The sequence below is a fragment of the Anabrus simplex genome, chromosome 4 (assembly GCF_040414725.1).
Source record: "Anabrus simplex isolate iqAnaSimp1 chromosome 4, ASM4041472v1, whole genome shotgun sequence".
Lineage (NCBI taxonomy): Eukaryota > Metazoa > Arthropoda > Insecta > Orthoptera > Tettigoniidae > Anabrus > Anabrus simplex.
In genome coordinates, this window is record NC_090268.1 from 170,466,413 (window position 1) to 170,487,249 (window position 20,837).

Sequence of the window (20,837 nt, forward strand, 5' to 3'; positions counted from 1 at the left end):
GGTTGGAATACGTTTAGATAGCAGTTACAGGTTGTTTGACGTACCTTCGGTTCCGTACCTTGGCAGACAACCAAGTGGGGTACCTCCGTGGGTAGTACGGCGACCTGAAATATTCCTGGACCTACACACTGGCCCGAAGGAGACCAAGGACCCTTCGATTTATCGGAGACTCTTCCTGTCCGTCGTTGGCCGCTTTCCAGGTTCAGTCGTCGTCTACACGGATGGTTCAAGGACAGACACGAAGGTGGGTTGTGCGTTCGTTGTCGACAATGGCAGGTTTCTTTTCGCTCTCCCGGACACCTGTAGTGTGTACACAGCAGAGCTCTATGCTATCTGTGAGGCTCTGCGGTACGCACTGTACAATGAGCGCCGCCACTTTCTTGTGTGTACTGACTCCTTGAGTTCACTTCAGTTTATTGATACCTGTTTCCCTCGGCACCCTCTGGTGCAGCGGATCCAGGACGTGCTGGCCGGGTGTTCGGATGGCGGCACCAGAATTACATTTCTGTGGCTCCCAAGCCACATGGGCATCGAGGGAAACGAGTTAGCAGATCGGGCTGCCAAGGAGGCAGTTACACTGCCCCCGTTGCCTTTCAAGATTCCAGCAAGTGATATTCGCTCTCAGCTGAGACATCTGGTCATGTCTCATTGGGAGTTGGAGTGGCAGGCCATTCCACTTCCCAATAAGCTGAGAGCGATAAAAGGAACAACGAAGGTATGGAGGACTTCCCTTCGGGCTTCGCGGAGGGAAGCCGTGGTATTATGCCGTCTTCGGATCGGCCACGGTATCGTAACTCACTCGCATCTTTTGAAAGGAGAATCCCCTCTGGTGTGTACCTGCGGCGACCAACTTACCGTGGTACACATCCTTACGGAGTGTATGGACCTGGTCGATCTTCGCCGTAGTCTTAACCTCCCTTATCTTGCGAGATGACGAGCAGTCAGCAGACCTCGTCATCCGCTTTATGAGGGATAGTGGTCTGTTTTATCGTGTCTAGTGATGTCCTTTGTCGTCGTGTATTTGTTTCAATTGCGCTTTTATCCCATTGACTTCATTTTTGTGTTGCGTATTTTAATGTGTTATTTTAACGTCTAATGTAAATGAAGTATATATATATATATGCACCACCAGGCAATACCTTATTCCTTTTCTCCCTGTATTTTCTCTTATTTTATTAGAAAATAAGGCATTGCGAATTAGATCTACTGCTGTTTTAATCTCATACTCATTTTTTCATCACCATTTTTTAACTCTTGTCAGTGGATACATTTTAAAATGTTTAAATATCATGTATCATGTCGTCCATCACGTTCCATTAGGGGCCGATGACCTTCGATGTTAGGCCCCTTAAAACAACAAGCATCATCAACCTCTGTAGCATAGGCTTAGCCTCTGCACTTCGTGCCATGCGCCCATTTAGAGTTTTAAGAGTTTTCTAAAAGGAGTGCAAGTGTTTTGCCTCCTAGCATTTTCTCCATGGTCGATCGTGTTAAACCTTGTATTTTTACATTAAGACCATTTAGAATGGGCACTTATTGCACCTGTTTATTTGGTAACTGTTTATAGCCGAGTGTGTAACAGACTGCTGAGCAGAAGTGACTGTAAACACAGTATTTGAAGTTTCTTCAGGCATAATTTTGTAAGAAACTTGTGCCTCTAAGAGGCTGGATTATAGTAACCTTTTGGATCTCAAACTCCTAGACGATGTAAGTGAGTGGATTAAACATACTCTTGTAAAAATGTACCTGCTTAGAGCTGCACAGTTCAAAAATATTAGGGGAATATGTTTTGTAACGTCTGACATGTGAACGTTAATTTGGGAGATGGGGTTCCAATGGTCGTACCGCATACCCTGGGACCTTAGCTACTCCGAGTATGTCAAATCGAAGTTATACTTCATCTGTAGGCGTAGCCATGCATTAAAATGCCAGGTGACCTCTCAAAACAAAGTGAATAGCCTACTGCGGTCATTTGAGCACGTTGTACGTCAACCAGCATATCCCGTGTGACATCTTAACGTGGTTCAAGTCGCAAGGGCCGTCACTTTGACCCAGGAAGGATGGACTTTTCGTCGTGTTGCTGTATATCTCAATATCTCTCCGTCAGTTATTCAACGCTTGTGGAATCGATACAACGAGGCAAGCCAGTTGACAAGGAGGTTTGGTCAAGGTCGTGGACGCATAACAGCCCCACAAGATGACCGATATCTGACCATCTGTGCGTTGCGGCGTCGTTCAGCAACTGCCAGAGAACTGCAACAAGACCTCAGGATGGTCACTGGAGACACGGTGTCTGACCAGACATTAAGGAACAGGTTGAGAGAAGTGTCCCTACGGCAGATGTAGCAAGAAACATCCTATACAAATTATTAAGGAGACAAACTGGGTATGATGGGTACCCTACCAATTCGTAAGACGTTGGTCCTTTGAATGTAGGAAGCAGCATTCTTAAGAAAAAGCATACGGGATTTTTTGTATGAACAGTGTAAACACATTTTAAAAGCTCACTGGCTACAACACCACTGCCCAAAACAGTTACTCCTTTCCTTGTTTTAGAAAAAGCTTTCCTTCCTAAATCCCAGGAATAGTAGCGCGGACGTTCCGAATAAAAGAATGCCCTTGCAAATGGATTCTGAAATAGCTGCCGAGCCATTAAAATGTAATTAGTTGAGTTGTTCCGAATCATCATTCTGTATGCATAGAAGTTCATCATTGAAACTTTCTTGTTAACTGTGGACTTTGTATTGGAGTTACACTGCATGATGTTAAAATGATATCCATCCGCACCCTGCCAAAAATATAATGGGATACTGGAGAGCATATAAGAGCGGCGAGTCTCTGCAATGCGTTTTAGCGGGCCACCTCGTTTTCAATAACTTCTGTCACAGTCATTGCTATGATGAATGCCAACTCATCTACTTGGGGGACTATTGAAACGTCCCTCGTGCTCCCCAAATGGCCTTTACCCGCATAGCTAACTACTTTACGCTCATCCGAAGGCATGTCTGCTAAAGCCACCTTAAATATTTTTATAAGCTGGTTATGTTCTTGAAACATTCCTTCAAGATTCAATACAATATCACGTCTCACTCCTGTCATGTTCTCACATCGTTGGTCCATTTCCAGGTCTTCGTTTCCGATGAAATACATTTGTAAAAACGTTGCATGTTCTCTTTGAAGAGGCAGGAGAGAGCCCACTTCATGGTGTATTTGACCCTGTACCCTGAACGTGGTCTCAAGACCACTTTGTTGAACAATGCATGAGGTCCCGAGAAAAGTCATTTGAAAACATGAATTGTATCTCCTGACTTTCTTGAGGAAATGTTTCGATTCTGAATTAGTCCCAGGTATGTAAGAGAGTAATGGCTCAGGTGGTGTTTCGAATTCTGGTAGATGGAATTTCCCATTACAGCAGCACATGCCTGGATGTTCGCCGTTATATTTCTTTGCAAAACAGTACTTACATATTTGGCCCATTCCTCCAATTAACACACTGTAGTCTTTCTTAGGATCGTATTGAAAACCTTCGGGAAATAAGCTGGAATGCAATTCAGCCGCCCACGAAGTGGTAGCTTGTGTCCGTGCTTTTTGTAGATGACATTCATGTTTGTCTTTAGATTCAGATGCCCGAGAGGTGGTTGCTTGTTTCCGCAATTCTTGAAGACGACGTTCAAGTTGGTCTTCAATTCAGTGGCTCGCGATGAGATAGCTTGTTTTCGCACTTCTTGAGGACGATGTACACGTTGGTATTCAGATTCAGTTGTTTGCGATATGCTAGCATGTTTCCGCATTTGTTGAAGACGACATTCACGTTGGTCTTCAGATTCAGCCGCCCACGAAGTGGTTGCTTGTTTCCGCATTTCTTGATGACAACGTTCACATTGGTCTTCAGATTCAGTGGCTCGCGATGTGGTGGCTTGGTTCCGTTTTGTTTCAAGACGACGTTAACATTGTTCCTTTGCTTCAGCCACTCGCGATGTTCTGAAATGTTCCCGGACAGCCTATAGCCGCTTCTGTTGTTGATCATTAGTGTTGTCTACTTGCAAACGCTTTAATTTCTTCGCTTTGGGTTGAATTTGACCGATTGACGTACGTTTCCTTTCAGGCGTTGTCAAACTACTATTCTAAAGTGTATATACTTCTGAACGATAATATTGTCTAAACGTTCAGTATGTACTATGATCTGAATTCACTCGCTATGAGGGAAATGAGTTTTATACCTCCAACTTTCTTAACATGCAATTTTAACTGAGTTTTAAACCTCGTAGTTCGATCTTGCTTGCTCGTCTGTACGTGAATGATCTGTAATGCTTGTTTACATACTTTGATGAATGCTTTGCTAGATGTACTACGACGAAAAATATACCAATAACAGACAAAGGCGGGCAGGTTTTGTACTAAAAGTACGTCTGGAATTATTTTTTGGGGGGCTAATCAACGATAGCTCCACGGCCGGCACGTCGCTGTAGGAAGCTACAGCGCAGCATAGATCTAGTTGGGCGTGATAAGTTACATAGTTCCAATGCAAGCGGTAGATGGTAGATGCGTGATACGTTTGACATAGTCCCAAAGCAAGCGGTAGATGGCAGACGAACCGGACCAAATATTTTTTTTTACACGAGCGCTGCACCAAAAAAATGAAAAAAGACGTGAACATTTGGTACAAAAGGAAGGCCCAGACGACGGAGGATAAATTCACGGTCGACTCAGTGCGCTTTATGTCAGCTTGTAAATTGTAATGGGAGGCAAGTAATAAATGACGACTAACAAATTCAAAAACTTTGAAGTGAAATCCTAATACCATCATTTCAGAAACCAGTGAAAATAGAAAAGAAGAAATTCAGAGCACATGTAAATACCACACCTACTTATCTCTCTGGTAGTACTGTTTTAGTAATTCTTCTTCTGGGACTCTGGACTAGTCACCTTATAACTAGGATGGTTAGGAAACACTGACGGTACAGAACCTTTCTTTAGTACTCTCCTACTTTTGCGTACAAATGAATAATCATGTTCTTTGAAATGAAGGCTACATACAACAGAAGAAGTAGAATTAGTCTTAGGGAAAATGTTTTCGCGAGAAATTGCTTTGAGCCACTCCTTAGTTTTGTCCTGGTCGACATGGAATTCGTGAAATTATAGTGTCCCTTTGTTCCTTTTCCTGTCTAAAGCACAAAAAGGCACACAGCAATACGATATCTTCGAATATTTGCAAACACAGTTAAAGAAAAACAAATCAGTGCACTACACAATTTTAAAAACGAATTAGCGCATTAAGGAGAATTGTTGTTTAGGATGAAGTTACGGCCAGAAATCACTTTGATCCACAAATTACATTTGCTCCTGTTTGCAGGAAATTTCTGTTCTATGTACAGGAAAGTGCTCAACAATATCACATATTCCAAGATTTGTAAACATAATTTTAAAAACCAAATCACTACACCACACACAAAATAAGCAACTAATTAGCGCATAACGATCAACTCTCAATAACATACAACTCATTACGCATCCATTACCGACACTGACGACAGCAAAACAATACAAATGAAACAGAAAATACGTCAATTTGCGGTATACAGCTTCCTGCCAGTGCCTTAGGTGGTCAGTGCTCCAGCGGCATTATGGGGAAACTTTCCAATTACAGCTGTATGCTGGGCTACACAAACGATTGTCAACGCCGGTACAAGGAGCGCAGCGAGGGATCCAGTCGGCCGTGTGATTACAAAATTCCAATGAAAACGGTAGATGGCAGGTGAGCGACAAGTTTGTCATAGTTCCAATGATGCGGTAGATGGCAGACGAACCTGCACAACTACGCATTTATGCATGAGCGACAGCACAATAAAGACAGGCGCATTTGGCATTAAAAGAAGGCTCAGGAAAAGTTATTTACGACGAATTAACAGTAAGTTAGACTTGATATTTAACGAACTGTTTAGTAGTAATAGAGTTATCATTTGTGTTTAATGTTCAGTCTCGGTTTTAGATTTGTAACATGTCCTCCTCCCCTCCCTTCTAGACTTGCTGGTGGTGCTCTACCCCCACACTATATTTTATCTTGATCGTCAGTCGTAAGTAATGTGTATAAGTTTGTGCTGGGACATGCACATCTCGGCCATTTTAATTTTCTTTTACACACTATCTTACAACCGAAGCCGATGGTAGTTTTTAGTTATATTACAAGCCTTCCCCTAGGGGTTCTAGGGGTGTCTTGTCCCAACAGCATTCTTCACAGATAGTAAGTGATATCTTTAGCAAATTTAGTTGATAGCTATGCTGGGACACATACACATACATCCGTAATATCGGTCATTTTCGTAATTTTATTCCTCACCCTTTCTCACCCCCTATGCCAAAGGGGAATGGACTTGAACTTATAAAAGGTCCGGAATGTCACTATTCATCTCAGTGATACTGAAAACTATGGACTGGACACTATTTTCGATTGTACTTATGTCTCAATCCTCCCTCGCCCCCCCCCCAAGGGGCCTGAACTTGGACTGAAAAAAATTCCGGAGTGTTATTATTTGTCTCAGCCACCCCGAAAACTATGGATTCGACACGATTTTCGATTACTTTTTATATCTCACTCCTCCCCTCGTTCCCCACCCCCAAAGGGAGCTGAACTTGGACTTTTAAAAAATCCGATGTTAAAAATCCGGATTTTCACTATTCATCTCAGCAACCCCGGAAACTATGCATTAGGAAATTAGTTTCGATTATATTTACATCACAGTCCTCCCTCGCCCCCCCCCCCCACCAAAGGGGCCAAAACTAGGACTGAAAGAATTCCGGAGTGTCATTATTCATCTCAGCTACCCGAAAGTATGGATTCGACACGATTTTCGATTATTTTTATATCTCACAGCCCCCTCTCCCCAACCCCAAAGGGGGCTGAACTTGGAATTTTACAAAATCCGAGTTGTGACTATTCATCTCAGCGATCTAGAAAACTATGGATTCGACACTATTTTCGATTATTTGTATAATTCACCCCCTATCGTCCCACGCCCTTAAGGGTCCCTGGGGTGTCTTTCCTCCACACGGTTTGTCTCCTAATACTAAGTTATAAGTGTATCAAGTTTGGTTGAAATCCAGTGACTTATATATATATATATATATATATACATGGATAGATTATAAAGTCTGGAAAGAGTAATAGAACAGACGATTAAGAGGGATCTTCTTCAGGATGCACCACTTTCTCCAATAAATTTCTATGTATGTATCTATTTATTTATTTCATGCCTTAATTTATGGCGGAGTTACGAAGGCCTTTGGATATCCACTTTTACCGAGAGCTGACAGTCTGTCCATTATGTGCCCGCAGATGAAATTGCGTTGATAGCCAAAGATTAAGAAACTGTTGAGGAAGACTATTAAACTTCTTGAAGGTACTGGGTTGGAAGTCAACGAATCCAAGTGTTCTGTCATTATAATCGATAAGATAAATTTTAAAGAAATAAATCTCGGAATACATAGGAAGTAACGATAAAAAATATTGGCAATTAAATATTTGTGGGTATATTTGTCTCAGTCATTTTAAATCGTATTGAAGTTATTAATAACCTTAACGTTAAACTGGAAAAATCAATCGCCACTCCACTTCTGAAAGCTGATAAACTAACTAACTAACTAACTAACTAACTAACTAACTAACCATATATGTCCAACGCTTGTGTATCCATTAAGGAACACCCCACTCGATCAGTTGCCAAAAGCATGCCTTGAGACTGTGAACCAGTTGTTACGGAGCGTTCTCAAAGAGATTCTTTTCACTTCCCATTGACGTTCCGGATGTCATGATTTATTGACCCACAAAATGCAAAGACTTAGAGTTAGTTAGGCAGAGGGAAGAATTTATTTAGCATCTTAACACTGTAAACATCCTGGAATAATCTAATAAAGTATATACATTCTGGGGGAGAAATACTGGGAAAGAAAAAGTAATTTGAACATTACTGAGGGATAAACAACAACAAACAGCAATGTTGCCAGGGAAAAGCTCAGAAAATGGGATTTTAAAAGGAAGTGACCTCTTCGCACAGCACCCTCAACGAAATAATAGGTTTGCAGGAAAGATAGGCCTTTCAGCGTTACAGTGGACTGAAAGTATCAAAATGTTGGCAGACGTGGCTCCAGTAAGAACGGGTGCCTGTGGTGAGATTGAAACTTGGGACATTTTCCCTGCTACTGTCCGTTCGGCTCACTGCTCAGGCATAATCGCCAACACACAGTTCACGACCTTATTGCAAAAGCCTTTCGAGGTAATGAGTGGGAGGTATAGGGGTAGAAATTCAGGCATCGATAAACGGAGAGATCATTCAGTAATATTGTACCCAACGAGTAGAATAAAGCGAACAACAGCCGCACTATGTGCACTCTTATGAGAAGCAGGCAATTTACCTTCCAGTATCATGGAGAAATAGCATGTTAACTCCGTCAGCGTGTATGGATTGTCAGTGGGCGCATGAGGTACCATACCGAGGATGATCGCTGAGTTGTGGAAGAGATTTGCACTGAAGGAAACCTACCTAGCCACGATTACCGAGGCACTTGTGCGGGTTTCGAGCTTCTTTTAAGGAACTTCAAGTACATAACAACACGACAATACTGCGTTTTATGTCAAACACGTCAGTTTCCTGAACGAAGGATCACTTGACATAAATGTGTATTACGGCAGGGGATCATCCGAAATGTTATGTAACGTGATGTAAGAAAAGGTGTGACGGAAGTGTAACCATAGCAACCATGCAGGCAGCAATTCCCAAACTGTGGTCGGCGTACCCGTGGGGGCCGCGACGATAATTCAACGGGTCCGCAATAATAATGTACGTTGTAAAAATACCATTCAGAAACTATGTTTCATTGTTGTGTAACTCAGATTGATTATATGGAATACTTGGTCGATAAATGGTACAAGTTCGCAGTATCTTGTGAAGGCCTTGTATCACAACTCCAAGTCTCTGATCGACTTTTGGGTCAATGACATCTCCTATGCCCTACAATTTCTGGAAAGGAAACACAACAACATACCTGTGTGAGTAAACCTTTTCTGCTAGGGCAAAAGTTAAACAAAGTACAGAAATAGAGCTAATGTAGAGGCTGATATTCGGTTCGGTGACTACGCTTGTAAAATGCTTGGTCTTTGGAAAATAACACCATACTTCCCACTGATCCAACAGCTGTACCAAGTGAATGTTCACAAGTAACTTTCACATCCAGACTGATATAATAATTAACCAAGTGTCGCATTGTTTTATAATTTCTATGCATAATATATTTTGATAAATGAAGTTAAATTTAAATTTAAAGAAAGTAAATATTAGTCTCAGGAAGGCGTGGGAGGGAGGGACACGACCAGCCGGATCGTATACGGGGACATAAATTACATCACACAAGTTATCCTTGCTGCTGCTGGGGACACCATTCAATCCTTTTCAGGGGCTTCTCGCCGAAAACTCATTCCTAGGTAGTACGAAGAATTTGCAAAAGCTATGAAATAACGACGCCGCGCTAATAAGCGCTATCGTAGGTAGTCTAGTGAGGCCAATTTAGTTATATTTAAAAAAACGGCGCTAAGGTGCGAGTTCTTATTCGCCAGCGTAAGTAACCTTCGTCCATGACGTCACACGCATCATCATCATCACAAGTGTGGACTACACTTCGACGTACTTCGGGTATACAGGGATCATCATTAGTACCGGGATTTTCCATTGCAGGCATTATTGTCACTGAACCACCCTTGATTGCTAATCATCTAGCCAGTCATTTCGCGGATGTGTCTGGTTACGGAAATTACCATCGTGATTTCCAAGCTCTGAATTGGGAGGCACAACGTATTCACCTCAGTTTTGTCACTCAGTTTTCAGAGGACTATAACATGCCCTTTACAGAGTGGGAACTCAGCAGCACCTTGGCGCTTTGCAAGGACACGGCTAATGACCATAACCAGATGGTGAAACACCTTACTGAGGGTAGCCTCGGGGTAGAGGTGAGTTTCCGTCCCAGTGTCGAGAGGGAGTAAGGTAAGGATGTATTCTGGCTGAAGGCAGGTCCGAACCTCCGCAGAGGTGTGCCTGAGCCGGAGTTTACGTACGGTAGGGTGGCCTGTTCCTTTACGCTCCTCCATTCCCCTACCCCCACCGATAGCGCGTGGCAACCCATTTAAATCTGACCCGGTATTTCATCACAGCTACGGCCGTTAGCTATGTCTTCAAGCCTGACAATAATCCGAAGTATGCAGGAAGTTACAGACCTATTCGTCTTACTATCTGTTTGTGTAAGCCATTTGAGAGGATGGTGAATCGCCGAATTGTGTGGTGCTGGAGAAAAAGTACATTTGTCCGGGTACCAACGTGATTTTTGACCCGCTAGCTCGACCACTGACCACTTGGTAAACCTGGAAAGTTATATCTGAGTCAAGAGTTGTGTGGTGTATACCAGTGCACTCTGCATTATTTAACGTAAAAACACTTACAAGTTAGTACCTAGGAAAATTCATGCGTTAAGTTGGAGAAAAGGGTCTTTTTAAATGACAAGTCCTCTTTTTCCACGAATCTGTCTGCTGCTTGACGAAAACAGTGCCGCGCGCGCTCTTTCATTTGTGTGGAGTGGTGAAAACATGGCGGACACTAGCAGTGATAGTGACGATCAACGCTCTGAGTTCGTTCGAAAAAACGGAGAGCTGCACTTTGGAAAATAAATATTTTGAAAATGAAGAAAGTAAGTGGTGAAGAACATGAAAATTCGAAAGGAGAACGTGTTCCAGCAAGACAAAGTGGTGCAGACCGCAGGTAAATATTTTTAATAATAGGCTTGGTATTCATTTATAACCACAATACCGAATGCACTGCTGAGTGAGGGCTAGAGTTTTAAAATGTTTATCGAATATTCCCTTAAAAGATCAATATCAAATAATGATTGCCCTGTTTTTTTCTAGTTTCCGGTTGCAAAAGAAATATTTCAATAAGTTATCTCACGACTCGAAGATCCTATTATTGAATGAGTTTAATAGAATGAAAAGCAAGGATGCACAGGACACAGGACACGCATAAGACCAGAAAACCACGGGAAAATAGTTTTTAACACCGCCCAAGGTCAGCGAACTACTACTATAAGGTGGGTACGAAATCTGTGAACGGATATTTTATAAGCTATAACACAACAGTGGAATGGTAATACATTAATATATTTTATTCTCTCTTAGGTTAAAGTTGGTTTCCAAGACGGTGTCGTATGCAAAAAGGCATTTTTAGCACTTCACGGCATTCCGAAGCGACGATTAGAAAGGATATGTCGACTTGTCGAGGAGGATGTGTGTGTTCGCCAACTGATGGTCGAGGGAGGCACGATCAACAGCGCAGGAGTCCGGAGGATACCAATAAGTTAACACAGGAGTTCTTTCATTAATCTCCGTATAGGGTTGTGCATTATGGAAAAACTGCTGGAAGGATTTATCATGTAACCTATCGGTTCAGAAGTTATGGGAGCTTTTCATGGAGAAGTACGATCCGGAAATGTACTTGATTTATGAAGATATGAAATCCAATGGAGGTGATAAAAATGCATTCAATTCCAAAGTGAAATACCGATATTTCTATGACTATTTCAAAGACCATTTTAATCCAAGAGAGGGCGCGTCACGGCCTTTTCGACCGGGTTCAGACGTAAATGTTTATAGTTCTTAACGTAGCGGGCCGCTAGCTTCCATCCCCTCAGTAACTTACACCGAACTCGTCCACTATCAGTGTGCGTAAACAATTTACCCCTTACGCTCCTCAGTTTCAGCCCGAGTCAGTTGTTCGACGGACCCGGTCTAAAACTCCTGGCGCGCCCCATGTCGTATGCGTTTGATGAGTTAATTTTCATTTTACTTGTTGAGTTAATATAGTAAGAATGTGTCAGTTTCATTTGATTTTGGTGTAAAATAGTGCCTTCGTATATAATGAAGTCCGGCACATCATGGATAGAAATAGGGAAAGAGAAATCGAAAGACTTTTAGAAAAGGAACGTTCGCCAAATGTTAGGATTGCCTGAAGAAGAGCAGCCCTCTGCAGCTCCACAAGAACTAGAAGGGAATGGAAGATTCACCTACTGCAACTGAAAAATAAACAACCAGAAAAACCAAGATTAGATGCCGTATATGCCAGCGACATATCTGCAAAGTACACTCGTGAGTGACATGTTTTCGGTGGAGTACGGAAAGACAAGAATGAAGTGATGACGCAGAATGAACGTCAATTGTTTAACATCAAATTTTTGTATTGTTAAACACCTCTTAACATTATTTACAGGTTGGTTCAAAATTATTTACTAGTTTTGTAACATTAAAATTAGTTTTGCTTAATTTGTGCTACTTTTCCTGAGCCGATCTAAAAGACCGTGCGCGCCCTCTCCACGGTTATCTATGGATTTGGTCCTCCTAGGGCGTATATAATATTATGTGGGATTTGTGAACAACTTAAATGTAAAATAAACAATGAAACAAACATGGCTTTAAGGATACAAGCAAAAAATGAACTTAGACTTCATAAGTTAAGAGCAAAATCATTTTATGATAGCATGAAAAGATGTGAGGAACTAGTTAAGGGTAATGAGAAAGGAAGAGCAGAAATGATTACTTTCGATTATATGCAGAACATTTCAGTTCACATATTCCTGTTGGGAACATGTTTCATTACAGGCAACCTTGGGTTTTTGCTTTTGGGACACAATGGTTTTCTGGTGATAAAGCCTTCATGTATGTGCTTGATGAAACAACTGCTCGGAAGGGCCCAGATGAAGTTGTTTCACAGCTAATGAGTTGTATTGAAAATCATGAAGCTAGAACTGTAAGAAAACTGTATGTTTTCTCAGATGCCTGTATGGGCCAAAATAGGAATCGCACGGTTTTTTCATTTTTGGTGCACCTTGGTGCACAACAGTAGGTTTTCTGTAGTAAGCCATATGTTTCCTTCACGTGGCCATTCTTACATGGCATGTGACCGAGATTTCTCTGCAATAGAACTCAAAAAGGAAACAAGACACAGTGTATACCCCTTCACATGACATATTAAGTATTAGTCTAAAAAAGTTGGTGTTACAAATGTGCCCTCAAAGTATATTTTCATTTTTCTGCATATTTTGATTCCTTTTTCAAAAAAATATGTTACAGTGAGAGGGAATAATGGCCTGTGATTTCATATAAGGGATATGAGTTCTCATCAACATCAAAATGTGTAAAAGTATCTCCTCATTGCAGTGGCCTAGTTACTTACGATTTCTCACTTGTAAAACCTGGTAGGCATTCTACTGTGTCAGGTGTGCCCTCAGCCTACTTTGTCCTAGTACCAATAAAAGCTGCCGAGGCCAATGATGTTGATAAAATGCTTGAAATAATTCCCTCAGAACATCGGGATTATTTTAGGATCATTGCTGAACGATTTTCTGACAAAGGAAAACAACCAACAGACCTAGATTCAGAAAGTGAAGTATGGTACACGGATTGATTTCAAATTTGCTTGTAATATCCATTTGAAAACTGCTCTAATGAAACAAATTTTGTTCAGTAATGTTTACTTCAGTGTGTCAGTGCATTAAGACATTAAATATGTAGATAATTTTTTTTATTCAATATAAAGCCTCACCGTTCCGTGCAAAAAGGGAACGTGTTTGCAATTTTTAAGCTCATTTTTGTGAATGAAAAACTTCCTAAAATTCAATAATTTCTTCTAATTATGTACCTAATGACATCCGAAACCCGAATGTACAAAACAAATTAAGCCTACTGCAAAATTATGCAGTTTATAAAGTTTTTGTTTTTCTCGAAATTATTGCTGATGCACTAGTCCCCTTCTTGAATTCAACGATTCAATTTCAGCAAACAATCAGGAGAATGGTACAGTGGACCTTAGAAAATGGCTTTCGGTTTTGAACCGCAAAGACCTCTGTTGTACACTTATGCTGGAAGCGCACTTTTCACTCACATCCTGAGCTTTATTTAGGGGAGTTCGCTCTTCCGGTAGTTGACACTTACCGATTTCTTGAGGTCCTTCTCGATAGCAAATTATCGTGAGAGTCACACATGCGGCAGTTTAAATGTGAAATGCGCTAAGAAGCTGAGTATTTTTTTAAATTTCTTAGCAGCGCTACTTGCGGGGGAAAGACCGCACGTTGCTCGTACGATATATAAGGCACGTATTTTATCCAGGTTAGAATACGGCAGTGCAGCAAATGTATCAACAAGGCAAAGTGTCCTTGCGAATCTGAATAACATCCACCACAGCGGAGTTAGGTTGGCAACGGGAGCTTTTTATACAAGCCCCCCAGCCTGCTCGCTGAATCTGGTGTGCCGCCTTTACACCCGAGTCGCCTGCAAATAACTCTGTCCTATGCTGCAAATTTGAGACAGATGCCACTTTACCCAAGCTATCCCTACGTATTCCACAAAGAAAACCGTCGGCTGTACGCTGCTTATCCTCAAGCAACGCAGCCGGTTGGAATAGGTCTGGATAGTATCCACAGATTTTCTGATGTACGATTCCTTGTCTTGTTAGACAACCAAGTAGGGTACGTCCGTGGATAACACGACGACCTGATCCATTTATCGGAGACACTCCCTGTCCGTTGTTGGCCGATATCCCGATTCAGCCGTTGTTTTCACGGATGATTCGAGCGCAGCGGCGGGAGTAGCCTGTGGTTTCGTTGTCGACAATAACAGGTTTCTTTTTACTCTCCCGGAAGCCTGTACAAAGGGCACTAGGAAAGTTTTGTAATGTGAGAGAACGCTTTAGACTTTTTCAAAATTATTTCCACCACACTCAATACACTTCTCCATACGTCGAAACCAGTCACTGAACCAACTCTGCCACTTTTCTTCGGTTTTATTTTCACACTTTTGATCCCAGGTTGCCAGAAGCTCCTCGTCGGATGAAAAACGCCGCCCTTTCAGCTTCATCTTCACTCCTGTGAAGAGTGCGAAGTCACATGGGGCAAGATCAGGACTGTATGGAGGGTGATCAAGCACAGTCAGCCCTGATCTGCCAAGAAAATACATTGTTACGTTAGCACGATGTGCTGGAGCATTGTCGTGATGCAAGAGCCACGTGTTGAGACGTGAAATTGAACGGAGTTGCTTGAGAGCCTGGATGACCTGAGGCAGACAAGTCTCACTGTACCACTTCGCAGTAACTGTCCTTTGTGTTTCTAGCACAACCCGAGTCAGGATGCCCCGTTTAGTGAAGAATACTGCAATCATCCTTTTCTTCACTGACTTTCACTTTCACACAGTCACATGAGAACCCTCACCTTCAAACAGCCACACCTTGTTCTGGGATTTTGTTGGGACATCGTAATAATAAAACCAATTTTCGTCACTTCTAACGATGCTATTGACGTTACGCGAAGTCCCATTTTCAAACTGTTTTAGCATTTCTCGGCACCATTTCACTTGATGTTCCCTTTGTTCCTCTGAAAGTGAATGGGGCATCCGAAAGGAACAAACCTTTCTAACATGGAGCTGGTCATTTAGAATTGAATGAATAGCTGGCGCAGGGATTTGGAGGGTCTCTTCTACCTGCCGATATGTCAACCGCCTCTCTTGCTGCAACATTTTCTTCACAGCTTCAATGTTTTCCTGTCACTGATTCAGACGGTCGCCCAGAACGAGGATTGCCTTCAACCCCAAAATTTCCCCTCTGGAACTCTTTGTACCAGCGGAAAAGTGTTGTCCGATGTGGACAGTCTTTCCCAAGCACAGGAGTCACTTCCTCCAGGCACTGGTTAACAGTTAATCCACGAGAAAAACTGTAGCGGATAATTGCGCGATATTCACCTTTACACCACACTAACATCTTAACTTGCCTTCGATCCCACTGCTTGGTAACAACTGGTGTGAAGATCGTGCCTTGCTGTCTCCTAGACCGGTTGTCACCTCTCTTTTCATCCCTCACCATATCAGGCGTATCCAGCCAACCGGTTTTGCGTATTGCTAAACTTTCCTAGTGCCATTTGTAGTTTGTATACAGCAGAGCTCTATGCTATCTGTGAAGCTCTGCGGAACACGCTGTTCGATGAGCGCCGGCACTTTCTGCTGTGTACCGACTCCGTCAGCTCGCTACAATCTATTGATATATGTTTCCCTCGGCATCCTCTGGTGCAGCGAATCTAGGACCTTCCGGCCGGGTGTTCGGATACATCTATCCTATCAGACCTTCCTTGGTCAATTCTTTTTTCTTTTCCGACCCCAACGGTATTAGAGCACTCAAGGCGTGGAGGGGTAAAAATAAAAATTTAACCTTATTGGAATTTATCACTGAGTTACAGCCTAATAGTTATGAGATCGCCGATAGGATCAGGGAATGTGCACGCTAAACAGTGCAAACTTTCATTTGGAAATTTATTGCGGCCAAACGGTAGATCGCATCGGGAAACAGATTGCGGCATCAGACGACCCTTTTAGTCGCCTAAATTATTGTCTTATACATGTTGTTGTGACTCCGCTATTTATACCATACAAAGAAGTGAACATTTCGATCCATATCAAATTTTGTCCGCTTATCACAGGTTAAAAAATTATTTTGCCAACATAGAACACAGCTGCAGTCTTGAAACTGTGATGTTTGGAACATCATAGTATGTGATAAATTATTGAACTGTCTAATTAATTGATAATATGTATATATTTAATCACCGGTAGATCATTTTTTAAATTAATATGTATATATATAGGGTTTTAATCATCCATTTCACATCATTTCTTTGTATCGCGGCTATAACGTATTCTGAACGAACAAATAACTGTGTAAAGTATTTCAACATCATTATATTAATAACTTGCAGTAGATTTTCCAATAGCCGTTGTGAAGTGACCAGAGTCAGCAGGCTAATTTCAGCCCATTTCCAGGAAATGTTACGAGAGACCTTACCCTCTCCACCTTCTGAAGAGATAGTTGAAACATTATGAACGCCGACTTTTCGAAGTTCGCTACCTGACGCTTTGATTTCGCGGGAAAGTTCAGCCTATGTGAATGGACGTAATGAAGCAACGTGATGGATTCACAGCAATACATAGGAGAAGGGATGAGACCTCGAATCTCACTGGACCATGTGATATGGCTGATAGAGGGAGACTTTTGAACCTATATACTTCGAAGACAAGAGCTGGAGAGGAGATTCTTATTCTCATTCTTAGACACAGAGACACTCTTGGAAGACACTCTTACTACGATTCTACGTCTGCACATCGGAGAAGATTTTAACTTAGATCACTTCGCATCTGAGTAGTACCGTAGGATACTACTCAAAAGTTACTCTCATTGGGACTTGTTATCTCAATGACGAGAGGTATAGCCAACGGGAGACCGGTTTTGACGAGTACAGGGAAGGAGAGCTTTTATTATGAATGTAGTTACGCTACTGTTCCGTAATACGGAAGAATAGAAGTGTATTCTCTCCATGAACATAACCCATGGTGGTTTTGCATTTAAAATTAGGACTCATTACGACTTTATGCAAGGAGTACAGTAGGAAGTGTTAAGGCAGGAAAGACATATTACAGCTAGTGTATTATGCACGAAGCAGAAGTAGGACTGGAATCCAACAACAGATGACGCAGCCGGTCCGAGAGATCCATCCATCATCAGCTTCAAGATAACAGACTCTACAAATGGTGAGCTAATGGCTTAAATTACTGCAAGTCCACGCGTTACAATTCATGTTCTTAGAGTTAATTTAATTTAATTTTTCTTTTGCTTCCGTAAGTTCAGATTTCGTTAATACGCCGCTACGTCACGTTTATCATCCTAATAAATAGCTGTGTTAATTTGTGTTTTCTGAAATTATTATTAATGATCCTTAAATTTCAAGTTAGTGTACTTAATGATTTGTGTTACGTCACCCCAGCCCTGGGAGATTTTTGAGTCTCATTACGTATTATTATTATTATTATTATTATTATTATTATTATTATTATTATTATTATTATTATTATTATTATTATTATTATTATTAATATTATTATTATTATTATTATTAATTATCAACTTTCGTTTTCAAGCCATAAGCTTGAAGGTTGGCGCCCATGGGATATTGTTTATGGAGAAACAATGAGATATCACTTACTTATATTAATATTAAAGTGACCCGACGCGTTATAATTTTGTCACACATCTGTGGGCCGAGTAGGTACGTCACAAAACATGGCAGGCAGGTCGACGATGAAACTACCTACTATTTTGGTTATTTGAGGTTTTGCCGAATCTCCATGGGCTTCACCATTGATTAGTGTTTCCACATATTCCTTCCGTTTTCCCATACATTCAAGGCAGCTAGAATAATGAAAGTCGTTCTACATATGGCCAATGATCGTGCCACGGAGAGTGCTGAATTTCGCGCATCTATCTGTCTTATGAGTGTGTGAATCAGCAAAAACAATTTATGGAAATTTAACGAAATTGACCAAAACCTGGAAAATGAAGCTCAATCTGAGGTAGAAGGGGTAGAGATACGACAAGAAGTCATAGGACCAAAGTTGTAGATCTCCTAATTATAGGAGCGAAAGTATAATCCGTTTATTGATAGGAATTACCGTTCAGCCACAAGATAGCTCGAAACGAAAGTCTGCACCGTCATTAAATTTGGCTTAATACTTCGACTTTTTTAGTGGGTAAAATATTAAATATTTGAAATTCTTGCAATTTCTACGTCGGTTACAGGTTAGGAGCTATAACGCTGCCAAATTGTAAATTTTAGGGCACTACATAATGGCGTCCGCTATTTTCTTTGGGAAGAGAAGGTCAAAAATTAAAAATTTGAATTTTTTTGTTTTTTTTCCGTAGGTTACAGGCTAATAGCTATCACATTGCCACATTTCAAATTTCTACCTCATGCCGAAGTGGGTAAACATTTATGTCAGTCAGTTAGCCAAAGGGATATATATAAGATAGAGCCAGGCAATGTGCACGCTAAATAGTGCAGACTTTCATTTCGAAATTTATTGCGGCCAAACGGTACGTCGTATTTATTGCGGCCAAACGGTACGTCGTATCGAGGTACGGACTGCGCCATCAGACGACCCCTTTAGTCGTCTATATTACCTTCTTATGCATTTTCTCGTATCTCGCTTATTTGTAACACTGAGAGAAGTGGACATTTCGATCCATGTCAAATTTCGTGCGCTTTTCACAAGTTGAAATATTATTTTGCCAACTTATAAGACAGCTACAGTCTTGAAACTTGCCAACCATGTCAACGATGAAACGACCTAGAATTTTGGTTATTTGAGGTTTTGCTGTATCTCCATGGACTTCACCATAAATTGCTTAAGAAACATAAATTCGGCTGAAATTTGATGTGTTTCCACATATTCCTTCCGTTTTCCCATACATTAAAGGCAGCTAGAATAATGAAAGTCGGTCTACATGTGGCCAATGATCGTGCCACGGAGCGTGCTGAATTTCGTTCACCTACCTGTTTTATGAGTGTGTGAATCAGTAAATAAATTTATGGAAATTTAACAAAGTTGACAAACCCGGGAAAATGAAGCTCAGTCGGGGTAGACGGGGTCGAGATACGACAAAAAGTCATAGGACCAAAGTTGTAAATCTCTTAATTATAGGAGCGAAAGTGCAATCCGTTTATTGATAGCAATTACCATTCAGCCACAAGATAGCTCGAAACGAAAGTCTGCACGGTCATTAAATTTGGCTTGATATTTCGATTTTTTTAGTGGATAAAATATTAAAAATTTGAACTTGTTACAATTTCTACGTAGTTTGCGGTCTTGGAGCTAGAGCTTTGTCAAATTTTAATTTTGTAGGGCACTGCGTCCACCATTTTGTTTTGGGGGGAGGGTGGCAGAAATTAAAAATGTGATTGTTTTGAATTTTTCCGTAGTTTGCAAACTAATAGCTATAATGTTTCCAAATTTTAAGTTCCTAGCTCATCTGGAATGGTCTAACCTGAAATTTGAGTCCGATATTTTGATTGAGTAGTGGTGGGGGTAAATATGAAAAATTATAACGTTTTGGATTTTTCCTTGGCTTACAGCCCAATGTCTATCAGACTGCCGAATTTCAACTTTCTAGTTCGTCTGGAAGGGTCTAACACGAAATTTGAGTCCGATACCTTGATTGGGCGGAGCGGGGGCTAAATATGAAAAATGTCAACTTTTTGGAATTTCTCGTTGTGTTGCAGCCTAATAGCTAATAGACTACCGAATTTCATGTTCCTAGCTCACCTGGAAGTGGGCAGACATTAATGTCAGTGAGTCAGTCAGTCAGTCAGTCAGTTAGCCTTGTGGCTTTATATAATAGGGATGTTTGACCGATGTATGTATATAGGATGGAAGGTAATATTGTAGCGCCATCGTACGGGGTAGCAGAGAAGGATATTCGCAAGATAGGTGTGGAAAATTGTTACTTTTCGTAATGTGATGTAAAACACAATACGTAAGTGCACGCGCCACAGTACAGCAGAGCTTCTGCATGCTGTGATTCATTCGAGTTGCAAAGTTGTGACACACAGAACACACCTGGACGAAGGTCAGAGTAGCAGAATGAATCACAACAAGCATACCAACTGGGAACATTGTCTGTGTGTCACAAACACCACTGCCATGCTTGTTCTTCTGGCGGTGAGTGCGCATGTGCTTACATACACTCGCTACGCGTTCGACGGAAAGCGATGGTGGTGATTAATGTTTTAAGAGGAAGACAACATCCTCTATAACATTAATTAGAGAGAAGAATAGGAAGGCATGGAAAAATGAAGGTATTGACCTAAGAAAGGCAAGGGCCACGAACAGTGTGAAAATAAAAGATTCTGTAGGTGTGGGAACCTAATAGCGTCGGGGT

At 41.3% G+C, this 20,837-nt stretch overlaps 1 protein-coding gene across 1 annotated transcript in view; it reads left to right on the top strand.

Moving 5' to 3' along the window:
• Positions 1-20,837, top strand: part of LOC136872214 (sodium- and chloride-dependent glycine transporter 1-like) — a 421,393-nt gene that overhangs the window by 94,848 nt on the left and 305,708 nt on the right. Inside the window, exon 5 of the mRNA XM_068227369.1 lies at positions 12,300-12,321. Coding sequence (XP_068083470.1) covers positions 12,300-12,321 — 22 coding nt within the window. The remainder of the gene's footprint in view (positions 1-12,299; positions 12,322-20,837) is intronic.